We start from the raw sequence: 13,417 nt of genomic DNA, 5'->3' as shown, positions 1-13,417 counted from the left end.
CGATTAAATAGATTTACGATACTGATAATTTAAACGATAATTCGATGAAAAATTAAAATAAAAGAAAAGATAAAGAAAAAATCGTTGGAGCTTTTTATAAATATCGTAAATTAATAATGAAAAAAAAATATTAAACTGTTCGAAAGATATTCAAAAAATTAAAAATTTATAAATAATTTTTTAAACGTAAGATAAAAACAAAAAAAAGAAGTGTCGTGATAATGATTGATAAATTAATGAAATGAAATAAAAATTAACAATCTTACGAATATTATAGGAAACGTAAAATCGTGACGCGATGTCGAGTCGATTGTTATTGTATACGTATCGGCTAAACGTTTTCCGATTTCGAGCGAAACGGACGTGTTTCTTCGATTGTTATTGTACGCGTATCGATTAAACGTAGTCGATTTCTGAACACGGAACGAAACGGACGTTTTCCTTTCTCCGAATAATAAATGTTTTATCGATATATTAAGTGAAATATTAAAATTAAAATAAATTGAAATTAAAATATTAATATATTGAATGATCGTTGAATGAGTAAAATATCAAAGTGTAAGGATATAATTATAATTATAAATACGTGAATCGATAAAAGGGAGGATCAAAGAATAGAAGAGGATACGATAAAGCGAAGAACGAAACGAGTCGAATCTATGGATAAAAATAATTCTTTGGCCGATAAAATTTGAATACGAAAAATAATTGTACGAATATGCTTTCGAGAAAAAAAAATACGACGAGTATAAAGGATAGCGATGTAACGTTTTAACGATAATAAACGACGATTATATAGAGATTTAAAAATTCCCGAATTTTTGAGATTATTGCGACGTTTCTTTAAATTTTCTTATGCGATTCGATCATTCCGTTGAAAAAGAAAAAAAGAAAATACGTACGTATATCGGTTCTATCGTATTTTTCTTTTTAAACTGATATGCGACGTTCGGAATTAATTGAATTAGCCGTTCCTTCGATTCGGTGAAGTGTAGTGATAAAAAATTGATAACTTTATTAATAATTATTGTATAAAATGAAGTAACGAGATATTAAATAATATATTGTAATAATAATTGTGAATAAAACGTATCGATTGATTCATTTTCGATTTGGAGGTAGATATTGATTATCCGTCGACAAAGTGCTTTTCCTGTAATCCTTTGAAGAAGATTCTTCGTCGTGCGTCGAGTTTGTTTTTCTTTTCTCGGATGGAGATTCGTTACTCGAGAACGTTACTCGTTTTAACCATGATACGTCTAACGGGGCGAACACGGCGATCTGAAATCGATTTTTTACGTTAAAATATCGAGTAATGAACGATTCCGAGAAGAATAATTGAGATTGAACGTCTTACTTGATTCGTTGGAAGACATCCCGTATCTCGACTATAAATTCCAGCCAATTCGTAAAAACCGTTTTCGTTTTGGCAAGCGAGAGGACTTCCGATATCCGTTTCGCAAACGTTATTAATTTCTTTTTTAGGTGTAACGCAGATAATTCCATCCACGTCGTTGACTTCCAAATTTGTCCTTAGCGATTGTTCCTTGCAACGTTCCTTCGATAATATGTCCATGTCGACTGCGCGCATGATTGCACCGGCGTAATGTGCTGAAATCAAATCTGCGATTGATCGATCGATCGTTTCGATTTTACCTCCTCGATTATTCGTAAGATTTCTGACTGTTTTGTCCGATTATTTTCACGTTATGAATCGAAAACGTGCAAAAAGGGAATTAACGTGAACGCGTGTCTCGTTTAATTGTATCGTTTACGTGATACGATGAATTTTATTAACGTTCGAATAATAATATCCGACGTGCGAATGTAACGGCGATAAGTAACATATTTAACTTATTTGAGTAAGAGAAAATGAACTCGATGATCTCTCCTTTGGGATCTTTTGATTCGCTGGAGAATCGAATATACGTGATGCTTTATTTTTATAGATTATACGTATATACGTATAAATGATATTACCTTGAAGGATGGATTTTCCCCAACCGGTTGAGATGCACGGTCTGTCGTTTCGTGATAGATACTTTGAATCGGGTAAACACAAAGGATTTATATGAAGATCGAAAATGATGGAACTGTTGAGATGTAACGTCGCTAGGTCGTATCCTCCGTGTCCTTGTTTGTTGTAACCGGGATGTATACTGATTGACGACACGTCGATGATTTGGAAAGGCAATGGTTCGTCGCGTTTCGATTCGTATCCCAATTTCCATTCTCCTAACTTTATCGAAACGTCTTCTGGCGAGAGGCTTGATCGATCGATAAAATATTTCGATTAATGAAACGTTATCGCGGAGAATAGATCTAAGTTGATCGAAATTATACTAAAGATAAAAATAAAAATTATAAAACGTAAAAAAAGATCTGGCTTTGTTCGTCGATCGATTGAAATATTTTAATTGTCTTGAAATTTCTCCGATTTTTTTTTTTTTTTTTTTTTACGTGAATCATGAATCGTGAAATTTCAATTATTATTCGTCGTATTATTCCAACTATCTCGACGATCTATCGCTTTCTTTCTTTTGTTTCAAGGTCGTAACTTGTACGTTCTTTTTGAATACGTTTAAACACTCTTTATATACTTGAAACGAGTTGCCTAAAATAATTTCCTACGTTTTTTTTTTCTCTTGAATTCTGTTATTCTCTGTTGTTCTCTATCTCTCGAAAAGAATCTTTCGAAAAAATTTTTACGTAAAGATTAAATTTAAATGTTACGCGATGAAAGTGAAAAAAGAAAAATGCATCGTTGGCATAGTTTTTTACCTGTCGACGCAGTTAGCCGCTGTTAATACCTCTTGAATACCGATTAAAACACCGGAACAGAGAATTTTTCTTTCCTTCGAATGTAAGACCATTGCTTGCCATGGAATTTCGGCAAAAATTGTTTTCGAATCTTCTATTTCGGATTCTTGTCGTATCTGATAATTAAAAAAAAATGTTTCTTTTTCTTTTGAACTTTGAACAAAGTTTCGATTTTTGAACAAGTTTTCAAAAATTTCGTATATGTACGTACGTGTGTGAAGTGTATGTATGAAGTGCGAAAATATAATTTTTTTCAATTTTTTCATTTTTGCGTTATGTTAAAGTTCGTTTGTTTAAACAATCTGTATATCTTTGAATAGAATTATTTGATTAATTTTATTAGAAAAATTGTTTTTAAAGGAGAAGAGAAAGATGATAAAAAATTATTATTCGCTCTCGATGTATTTTATTTCTACGAGTTGAATCGAATGACGTCGAAACATTAATTCTTATTTCGTCGAACTTGTTGACTCGACCTTTGCGAGAAATTATCGAAAATTTTTTAAATCTTTAACTTTGCTAACTCTAAACCATTAACTTATTGTCGTTGAAAGAAGAGACGAAAAGTGTCGATCGATTCACCGGAAAAAAAAATGATTCCAAGAAAGAATTCGATTTCGATAAAAAAATATTTGATGCTCGATATGTTACGTTATTCGTCTAAACTGATTATTTACAATATATATATATGATTTGTAATTTTTTTAATTATGTACAAAATTGCAAGAAAAGAGAGGGAAAAGAAGAAAGAGATTTTTCGAACGCAAAATAATATGATATAACGAAAACTTATTAAAAATTGAGAAAACTTTTGAATCGCGTTGTACACGAAAATGTATCGAATAAAATAATTTTTTTCTCGAAACCTTTTGCTCGTTGATTAATCATTTTTGAATTTAAAATCGTTTGAAAGTTTTCGAATATTATGTATGAAATCGTTGAATTTACGAATCTATCTATAAACTCTTTGGATTCAAAAATATATATTGCCGTAAAAAAAAAGTCGAGATCGTTCGTGGAAAAAAAAATTATTTTTTGAATATTTTTAATGCAAATATACAAATTTGCCCGAATAAAAATTGATGAATTTGTATATAAAATATTGTTTTTTCGGATTATCGAAAGATAAGATACGTAAAAGATAATGGAAATGGATTATTTGGAAATATGAGAAATTTTGGAAATAAAGAAAAAAAGAAAAAAAAATGCGTGTATCGAAAATTGATATTTTTGAATATCTATTTCTATATTTTTATATATACTTGTTCGTTAATTTTTAATTTTCGTTTTCTAAGATTTTTATCGCGAAATGGAATACGTAAATACCTATGGTGATATTTATATATTGACGTAAATTCGCGATTACTCGTGGACGATCGCGAATATATGTGTATAAGTATAGTATTCTGCTAAAAACGAGTCTCGTGTGACGGCATAGAGGCAAGAGGGATTCTTCGCTAAGATCGTCTATTTCGATTTTAACGCTAAATCTACCGCTATCTATCGAATTGATCGTTTAAACGTATTTAAATGTTATCGTATCGCTATCGAATTTTATAATTTTTTCTAAAATATACGTACGATATATTCTTCTGGTATTTACTTCTAGTTTTTTTTTTTTTTCTAAAAGATATTTATAAAGATATTAATTTGTCCTGCCTACCGCGATTGATCGATAAAAATATTTTATTTAGTCTTTTAAGTACATACAATCGACGTAAAGAAAAGATTATCTCGAAGTCGAATGACAATTGAAAGTGGTATAATAACGGTAGAGTACAAACTCGAGAAGAAAGAATCGCGGAGAACTGAGCGATTGTTCCCGTCGAAGATTAGTTGTAGATTTATCCGATATATCCGGTCGAACAAATCGGACAAATTTGGCATAAAATTTTGGTTATACGATAAGTGGTATATAATAAATGGATTTTCCTATTTGGGAAAGAATGAGAGAAGATATTCGTTTGGAGAGTTCGTTGTTCTGAAATTGATGGAATCGTTCGAGATATGGAAGAAACGTAACGGATAATTTTTTTGTGAGTGCATCACTGATCGCGAAGCTACGTATTAAGTTACATCCATAAATCGATAGAAATCGAAAAAAGTAACGAACGTGAAATCGAGATCTTGTAGGTGTAAATATCTCTCCAGGTTTCGATATTTTATTATTAATTCTAATTGAAATAAATACGTAGGTTTTGTATAAAGAAACAACGAATGAAAATATTTCAAAAAATTTAGGAATTTTTATTTCCATTGGCTATAGAGCTCGACGCTGCGTATTAAGAATTGCAAGAAAACTACGTACTGAAACTATCGACAAGTTTGAATTCGTATGTACGAAAAACTTAAAATATTTTAAAGATTACGAAACTGAGAAAAATATGTGTGTAACGAATGTATATTTGAGAATAAAATAATTTGTAAAAAATGTAGCGAAGCTGAATAAGATGTTTCTCTTACTGAATAAAAGTTTAATTTTATTTTTTTCCATAAATAATTTTAGACATGCGTAATGTAAAATCTGGTTTATTGATCGGATATATTGAAAATTAATCTTTCGGAAATATGTTATATGGGAAAAATGGTTTTTTGAGTTTATAATTGAAATTATATATGAAAATAAATTTGGACGAAATTTTATGAAAGTTCTTCATTTTATATACGTTGGTAATGGTAATGGTAATGAATTAACCATTATCTACGTTGAATCGTAAAAACGATAACTTTTTTGATTATCGGTCATTTTGACCAAGCGCGGTAGGAATAGATATATAAGAACTGTCGGTAGATTTAGCGTTAAACATTTCGTTGATGATCCTGATACCACGCGCTATATAATAGTGGAAGAACTATAATTTAAATATTCGAAATTGTAAAAATTATTTTTCATTTATGAACGTTATGTTAGGATAATCGTTTGAGACTGGAAGCTGAAATATTTTCGAAATTATTAATTATTTTGATGTAAGATAGATATATCTAGCTTATTCGTATACAATTATTATCTTAAATTGAATACGAAATTACATTTATACAAGTCGTGATTAGCCTACGCGTGTTATGAGAAATAAAAAAAATTTTTATATATTAATACTTTGCGATACTTTAAATTTTATGCTGATGCATCGAAGTTTGAATACGGATCGCTGTTTTATTGCCCTCTCTGTCGCGATCGAATTAATATACGTGAATTAATATACGAATACAACGTGACGGAAAAGAAACGAAAAAAAATACGTGTGAAAATAGGCTTTTTTGTTCCATGTTAACCGATCGGATTTTTCATCGATGAAAAAAATTGTGCGTGTAACTTATGGTAACTTATGGTCTGCAAGATAGGACGCGAAAATCGAGTTTCGTTTCGTCTTTGATGACGTAGAGGGGGATCGTAGAAAATTCGCGCGATCAGAATGAAAAACGAAAAGAGATTGAAAGTGCGAGCGTTCGAAAAAAAAAACATGTACGATCCAAAGTTTGTTTTTGGATGAATTATCGCTCGTTTTATTGGATCGAAAGAAATCGAAAAACAAACGAGGTATATCGGCTATAGCGTATAACGAATAAATATATCTATTATTGTATCTATTCGTACTATTTCCAAATTGTAAAGATACTTACCTTATTTCTAATGCCGCATCTTATTTTTCGTTGTACCGCGTTAAAAGCATTTTTCTCGTTTTGACCTACGATGGGTGGTATTAAAGTTTTGGTGAAAATATCTGAATTTTCTGGTACTAAGGTGGGTTCAAATTTTTGTTCCACTTTTTTGGATCGTTGTTCCATGGGATAATATTTCACAGTTGTTTTGCTTGTTTTAGATTGTGGTGAATTGGATAGTTTCGCTTTTGCGATATTCAAAAACGTTGGAAATCCTTGTTCGTCGAATCCACCGGAATAATTTGCTGGAAGATTTCCCGTTGGCCAAGGATCCGTGTAATTGGGATCTCGACAACATTTGCCGATTATTCCGTTGTCGGGATTTTGACAACTCTGTGAAAGAACGAAACGTATTTCTTATAAGTTAAATTTCGCGAGAATTGAATAAAAAATAAAATATCTTTAAATGTGAAAATGATCCTAAGATAATCGATACAATAATTTGAACGATTACTTTAAATATTATTATATATTAAAATATTAAGAATAAGATGTATCCTGGAATGGATAAAACTATTTTATATATATATATATATATATATATATATATATATACATATAATAATATATAATACATACGATGTATTTGATCGTTTAAAATTGATATTATATATGTATACGACTGTGTAATGTATTTTAAGATTTATTCTTATTCTTACTTACGCTCGTTGGAACGCGTCGAAGAATTTCTTTTTCCGATAACGTAACGGGCTCTGAACTGATCGTACCGTCTATAGTGCAAAATTGTTCTTCGACGCATAAAAGAGCAGCTGCGCAGCCAATCTGCGCATGAGTTGGAATTACAAAAATATCTGAAAATAAATGAGAGATGTGTTATTAAGATTTAATCGAATCGAAATTTAGTGATAAAGTATTTCTATCGTGTATCGCGTTTGTTATTCGTTCGTTGATGATATATCTGTACTAATTATTTTATTTTGCAATCGGCAAATTAAGAAATTGAATAATTTATACGATTTGCCAATTATTACGATATTCTCCTTACGTAATATATCTAGAAAACTATGAATATCGAATAAGCCGTAATGTGTTAGCCAAAGTTATCCGAAAAAAATGGACAACGATCCGATTCGGTTTCCGGATCTTTTTTAACGCGGTTTCTACCTAACGATATTTTCTACGTTGTCGAATTTTGAAAACAGAAATTAAATACGTTAAGATTGATATTTTTAAATAAAGATATTTTTGTAAAACGTATAATGTAAATTTTTTTCTTTTCTTTTCTTTCGAGATGACATTTATCGAATAAATAAAGCAACAGTTTTGATGCAAAAATGAATTATAGATTATGGAGATTTTTCTTTCGATTGAATCAAATTATTTGCTCGCTCGTTTCAAAAATTAATGATCTAAATATTTACTTATTACGTATTATTAAGGTATTCTTTTCGCATACGTGGTATAAATTATTAATTTCTATTCATTATCGATTTATTTTTTTTTTTTCTTCTTCTGAATAAATATCAAATGATAACGTTCGAATAAAGAGAAAAAGAAAATGATCTGAATATTTTTTCATATGATGAATTAAAATTCGGTTTATAAAATTTTATAATGTTTATTCTATATTCTACATTCATACCGTGAATTTATAATTGTGTACAAGGTATTGCGTATAATATTTTTTATTGATACTTGTTAATTCTTTTATGTATTATATTAAAATAAAAATGTGACGAATAAAAATATTTTAAATAAATATACTTTGTATAGAAGATCCGATGGGATTTGGTTCGTTTTGTGAAAGGTTTGTGGATAGTTGTCCCGTTTGAAGACTTATATTGGTAGATTTATTTTTCACATTTCTTCCAGATGTTTCGAATCCTCTTTCCAATTCCTTTTTTATCGTACAACAAACTTGATCGTAAACTCTGCATTGTTGAATCTGTGTTATCGTTATAACAAAATTCTCTGGTAAAATTCAAAATGTAGATATGTCGCAAAAGTATTAATACGTATGTGCATATGTTGTAAATAAATATAAATAAATCTTCTTAAATGTGAAAAATTATGGAATAGAATTTATTTTTTTTTTTAAACGCACGAAATGTACTAATAATAACGATATATGTAAGTAAATTGTAATATTTCGCGAATGATATTTACCTTAGTGAATGAGGAATAAGAGATATTTTTAGCGTAAAAGCCATTTACGCAATTATTTTTATTGATGCATATTCTATTTGGTCCGATACAACTAATTGTAAAATCATTTTGTTGTTTTGCAAATTTTGCGCCATCGGATAAAAAATAATTTTTGTCGATTTCTTCTCGTTCGTAATTTTGTTGAATATTTTCGAATAATAATGTTTTTTCCTGTTCAGAACTTTGAAATATTTCATCTTGTTCTTCTGGTTGAAATATTACTTTTTGTTGTTCGGATGGTTTAAATGTAACTTGCTGTTCGGAATTTTGTAATATGATTGATCCCTGTTGTTCAAAATTTCGATGTGCTATTCGAATAGAGAAACGATAATGATAATAATAATAATAGTAAAAAGAAGAAAAATCAAATTTTTTAAACGTTTTAATTAATTTTTAATATTAATATTTTGTTTCTTTGTCATTTTACTTTTAATAACTTTGAATAAAATAATCTCAATATTTTACCATATACGTATATGTATTCTATATTGAAATATTGGATTTTAAGAAACCGATTACGATATGATACAGACCTGTTTGAGAAGTTTCGGTTTGAAGTGAATAAGGAAATCCGTTTGTTGAAAAAATAGTAGTAATTAATATTAATGATCCGATGAGCATTTCTTTTGTTTTTTATTATATAAATCTGCAAAAATCTGAAAAACGAGGGATACTTGTATACGATAGAAAATTCGGTTATTTGTTCGATATATTAATAATATTGTAAAATTATAATAGATAAATATATAATTATAATAAAAAATTATAATAAATATAATAATTATAATTTAATATATTCGTTTCGGTAAAAGAATTTTCTTAATCATATTTTTGATTTATTAATCGTTATTCATTGTTCAATTGTATCGATGATAAAATTATATTTTTGCATATATTTAAAATTTCTTATTATTTAATGATTTTTCAATGATGACGATTAATGATGATGCCAAATTAAATGTATAAAAAAAAAAATGTAAAAAAAAGAGGCAAAAATTTACACACGTTATATGGTAAAAATTATATTTTAATTTCGAATGCAAAAAAAAGAAAGATAGAAAAGATTTGAAAGTGAGTACATATACGCTTGTATTGACTAAATATGTACGAAAAAAATATTGCTATATATGTAGATATTATAAAAATGCTCGAGAAATTGGGGCAAAAGTATAGCACAAAAATATGAAATTTTAATTTATGGAAAAAGGAAGAGCCATCATCCGGAAATAGCTGATCCAGGCCGCATCGTCTCGATCGAAAGAGAAAGGAATATGTATACAGAGATTCACGATTTTTACTTTTCTAATGTCCTACATTCCAAGAATGATATTTTGGAGCTCGCGTCATTCTTTCGTCGACCTCGAGAGTGTTTCACTTTGCCTCTCTACGTCTCTCTCCTACTCTCTTTACTACTCTCATTTATTCATCCATTTTTATTAGTAATTATTATTTATAGATATAATTTTTAAAATTTTACCATCTATTTAATCGAACGCTGTCACCATTTTATTTGCTATTCGATAATTTATTATAAAAATTTAAATAAAAAATTTAATTAAAAAAATAATTCATATATATAAAAAAAAATATTTCATATTTTATATTTTTATTCCTAATTCAATGAGAGAGATCCCTTTGTTTCTTAATGTTACAATATCTCGCTATATTATTTTTATTCGCTATGTATAAAAATAAAAATAATTTACGAAAAATTAAATAACTTGTGATAAATTATTATTAAGTTGAAATGTTCAAATTTTTAATTTTCATTTTCATTTCTTGTTATAATTGTAAGTATATGATACATTATATTATAAGTATTGTAAGTTATATGATACATACATTCATATATCTTGAAATTTTCGCGTATATATTTATCGATGATAAATAATAAATTTGTAAAATAATTTTGATTAAAAAAAGTCATATTAGTTATATATTAGTTTTCTATAATAATAAGAAAAAGATTTTAAGTAATGAATAACGATCGATATCGATTCTAAATAACTTATTGATAATAAGTATATATTTTAAATTCGATTATTCGAATAAATTACAAAAAATAGATATAATAAATATATTTTTATTTCGGAAAATATTATTTGAAGAGAAAGAAATTAAGAAATTTAATTTAAAGAAATTGAGAATTCTTTAAAATAAATATCATGAAAAAATGGAAATAGAAAAATTATTACGAATATTAATAAGTGAAACGAAATTGACTGTAGATATATTTTCGTTTATATTCGTTAAAAAAACGAGAAAAGTAATTTTAAAATGATAAATAATGTGATAAGAATAAAATTAAAATAGAATGAAAACGGCAGGATATAAAAATCTTGATAATAAAAATAAAGAACAATTTCTAATTATATTTCGAATTATATTTTCTAGTATTTCAAGGTTTGGTATTCATATTATTTACGAAATTTGACGACGGAAAAAGATATATAAAGTATAATAATTTTACGAATGGAATATCTGCTAAAAATAATGGTACTTACCTATATTCGATAGATTCGTATATGATCCGAATATCGCTAAATGAAATTTACTTTTCCACGTGATACCTAAAAGAAAGTTAATAAAACTGGTGCCGCTTTAGTATTCGTTCTTCTTTTATATCGATTCGCTGATCTTCGATATCTCCCTACCATCCAAATGCCAATTGCAACCTTGTACCTACATATTTTGGATATATCATCTTCAAAATTTCTTAACAATTGGCAAAATAGTTTCCCTAATTTCTCTCTCTCTCTCTCTCTCTCTCTCTCTCTCTCTCTCTCTCTCTCTCTCTCTCTCTCTCTCTCTCTCTCTCTCTCTCTCTCTCTCTCTCTCTCTCTCTCTCTCTCTCTCTCTCTCTCTCTCTCTCTCTCTCTCTCTCTCTCTCTCTCTCTCTCTCTCTCTCTCTCTCTCTCTCTCTCTCTCTCTCTCTCTCTCTCTCTCTCTCTCTCTCTCTCTCTCTCTCTCTCTCTCTCTCTCTCTCTCTCTCTCTCTCTCTCTCTCTCTCTCTCTCTCTCTCTCTCTGTCTCTCTCTCTCTGTCTCCCTTCTTCCTACGCTTCCTTTCCATTTTCCCTCGCCCCTATTCATCTATAATACGAATATTTATAAATAAACAACTTTAATATTATTTATATTATTATATATTTTTATCATACATTATTACTTTTTATATATATATATATATATTTTTTTTATACGCAAAAAATAACTTTGTTTTGAATAATATAACGAAACAATTGTAATGCACTTCTCATTTTTCTTATCTTCTGGATTATTCTTGATTACTTTGAATCTTTTAAATGAAACAAATTAAGAAATAAAAAGTGACTGTATTAATATAATTACAGATATGTTAAATAATTTATAGAACATGCACCTGTGTGTATGAAAATGTATATATTTTTATGATTTTAAAAATAATTTATCGTATTTGTATTATATTTAATATTTTACATAATTAATTTTTAAAATTATGTTTAAAAATTATAAAAAGTATATCAATTTTTAGAGAATTTTTAAAATTTTTTTTAAATTATATTATATTTGTAATAATTTATATAAATATATATATATATATATATATATATATATATATGGTTAAATATAATTAATTTAAATTTCTTAATGCAATGAATGCATAGTACTATTATCATATGATTATTCCCACATTATGTGTATATCATTTTAATATTCATATCATTTTTTATTATTATACCTATCGAAAAGTTTCAACTTTGATTCAACATATTATATTGACATTTTTCGTACTATTGTATACATAGCATATGTATACATAGCATTGACTATTTTAATTTTACGAAACCCATCCTCCACAATCTTTTGTTTCGCTTTTGTTATTTGTAAAAATAAACTAATGTGTATATATACCTTAGTTTTTTTTTGTTATTTTTCCAATCAAGCAATTTTTTTCGCTTTAAGAAATACAAAATCTAATATAAAATTTTATTTTGAAATTAAAAATTCGTATTCTTGATACGCCATATAATGAAATTACAAATATAGATGACCGGGTACTAAAACTTATACGGATTAAAGTTTTATTTAATATAAATATATAAATATATTTAGATATTTGAAATAGGGATTAAATTATGTATATATGTATATAAATTTTTTCTTGTTATCTACAAAATTAATATATATATGAAATTTTAAATAGATAATCAAGAACAATTGATTGACGATTAATTTGGATTATAAATTTTCAACTTCTCTGTTTTTGAATTTTGATAACTCTTCCGATCCTCCCTCTTTTTTGAGCGCATTTTCCCTGAAAAATGACAAATATAAAACGAAAATCCCTTTGTTTAATTCGATGAATGATAAAAAAATATGTTGTACTGAAAAATAACAGCTTCCCTTCTCCCAACTTGAATGTAATATTTTATTTCAACTATCTTGTAATTATTTGAAATTGTGATTATATCTGATTATATCCGATAAATTTTAAAAATGTAATCGAAAAATACTTGAAAATAAAATATTTAAAATTTTTATGTTTATGAAATATTTTGAAAATTTTCTGAAAAAAAGAATACTAAAAATTTTAAAATAATATGCTTGAATATTTTTTAAAGCTTCTGTTCCGATTGAAAAATATATAAAAACTATAACTAAAATAAATAAAAAAAGAAGAAAAGTAGGATTAAAGAGATTATAAAAAAGAATTGATTAAGAAAATATTAAAATCTTCGAATTAAGATTGAATTAAAGAAAAGAAAAGATTAAAGAAAAGATTGAATTAAA

The 13,417-nt window shown here is 27.4% G+C and overlaps 1 protein-coding gene across 1 annotated transcript; it reads right to left on the bottom strand.

Moving 5' to 3' along the window:
* Window positions 1–980: 980 nt before the first annotated feature.
* LOC107997461 (uncharacterized) lies at window positions 981–11,296 on the bottom strand. The gene is made up of 10 exons (XM_017056069.3): window positions 11,151–11,296; window positions 9,180–9,302; window positions 8,608–8,954; window positions 8,206–8,386; window positions 7,144–7,292; window positions 6,442–6,813; window positions 2,782–2,936; window positions 1,981–2,267; window positions 1,358–1,611; window positions 981–1,281 (listed from the first exon to the last, which is right to left on the bottom strand). The coding sequence occupies exons 2-10, from the start codon at window positions 9,265–9,267 to the stop codon at window positions 1,102–1,104; spliced, it is 2,013 nt and encodes a 670-aa protein (XP_016911558.1). The 5' UTR covers window positions 9,268–9,302; window positions 11,151–11,296; the 3' UTR covers window positions 981–1,101.
* Between the last annotated feature and the right edge of the window lie 2,121 nt (window positions 11,297–13,417).

The sequence above is a fragment of the Apis cerana genome, linkage group LG15 (assembly GCF_029169275.1).
Source record: "Apis cerana isolate GH-2021 linkage group LG15, AcerK_1.0, whole genome shotgun sequence".
NCBI lineage: Eukaryota > Metazoa > Arthropoda > Insecta > Hymenoptera > Apidae > Apis > Apis cerana.
Note: the sequence above shows the minus strand (reverse complement) of the source record. Positions and strands in the feature narration are given on the sequence as shown.

Coding starts and splice junctions, on each gene's coding strand:
- LOC107997461 (XM_017056069.3), bottom strand. CDS start 9,267: ATGCTCATCGGATCATTAATATTAATTACTACTATTTTTTCAACAAAC. Junction 7,293..8,205: donor CATCGGATCTTCTATACAAA/GTATATTTATTT, acceptor ATTTATTTTCAG/ATATTTTTGTAATTCCAACT. Junction 2,937..6,441: donor GATGCGGCATTAGAAATAAG/GTAAGTATCTTT, acceptor TTTAATTATCAG/ATACGACAAGAATCCGAAAT.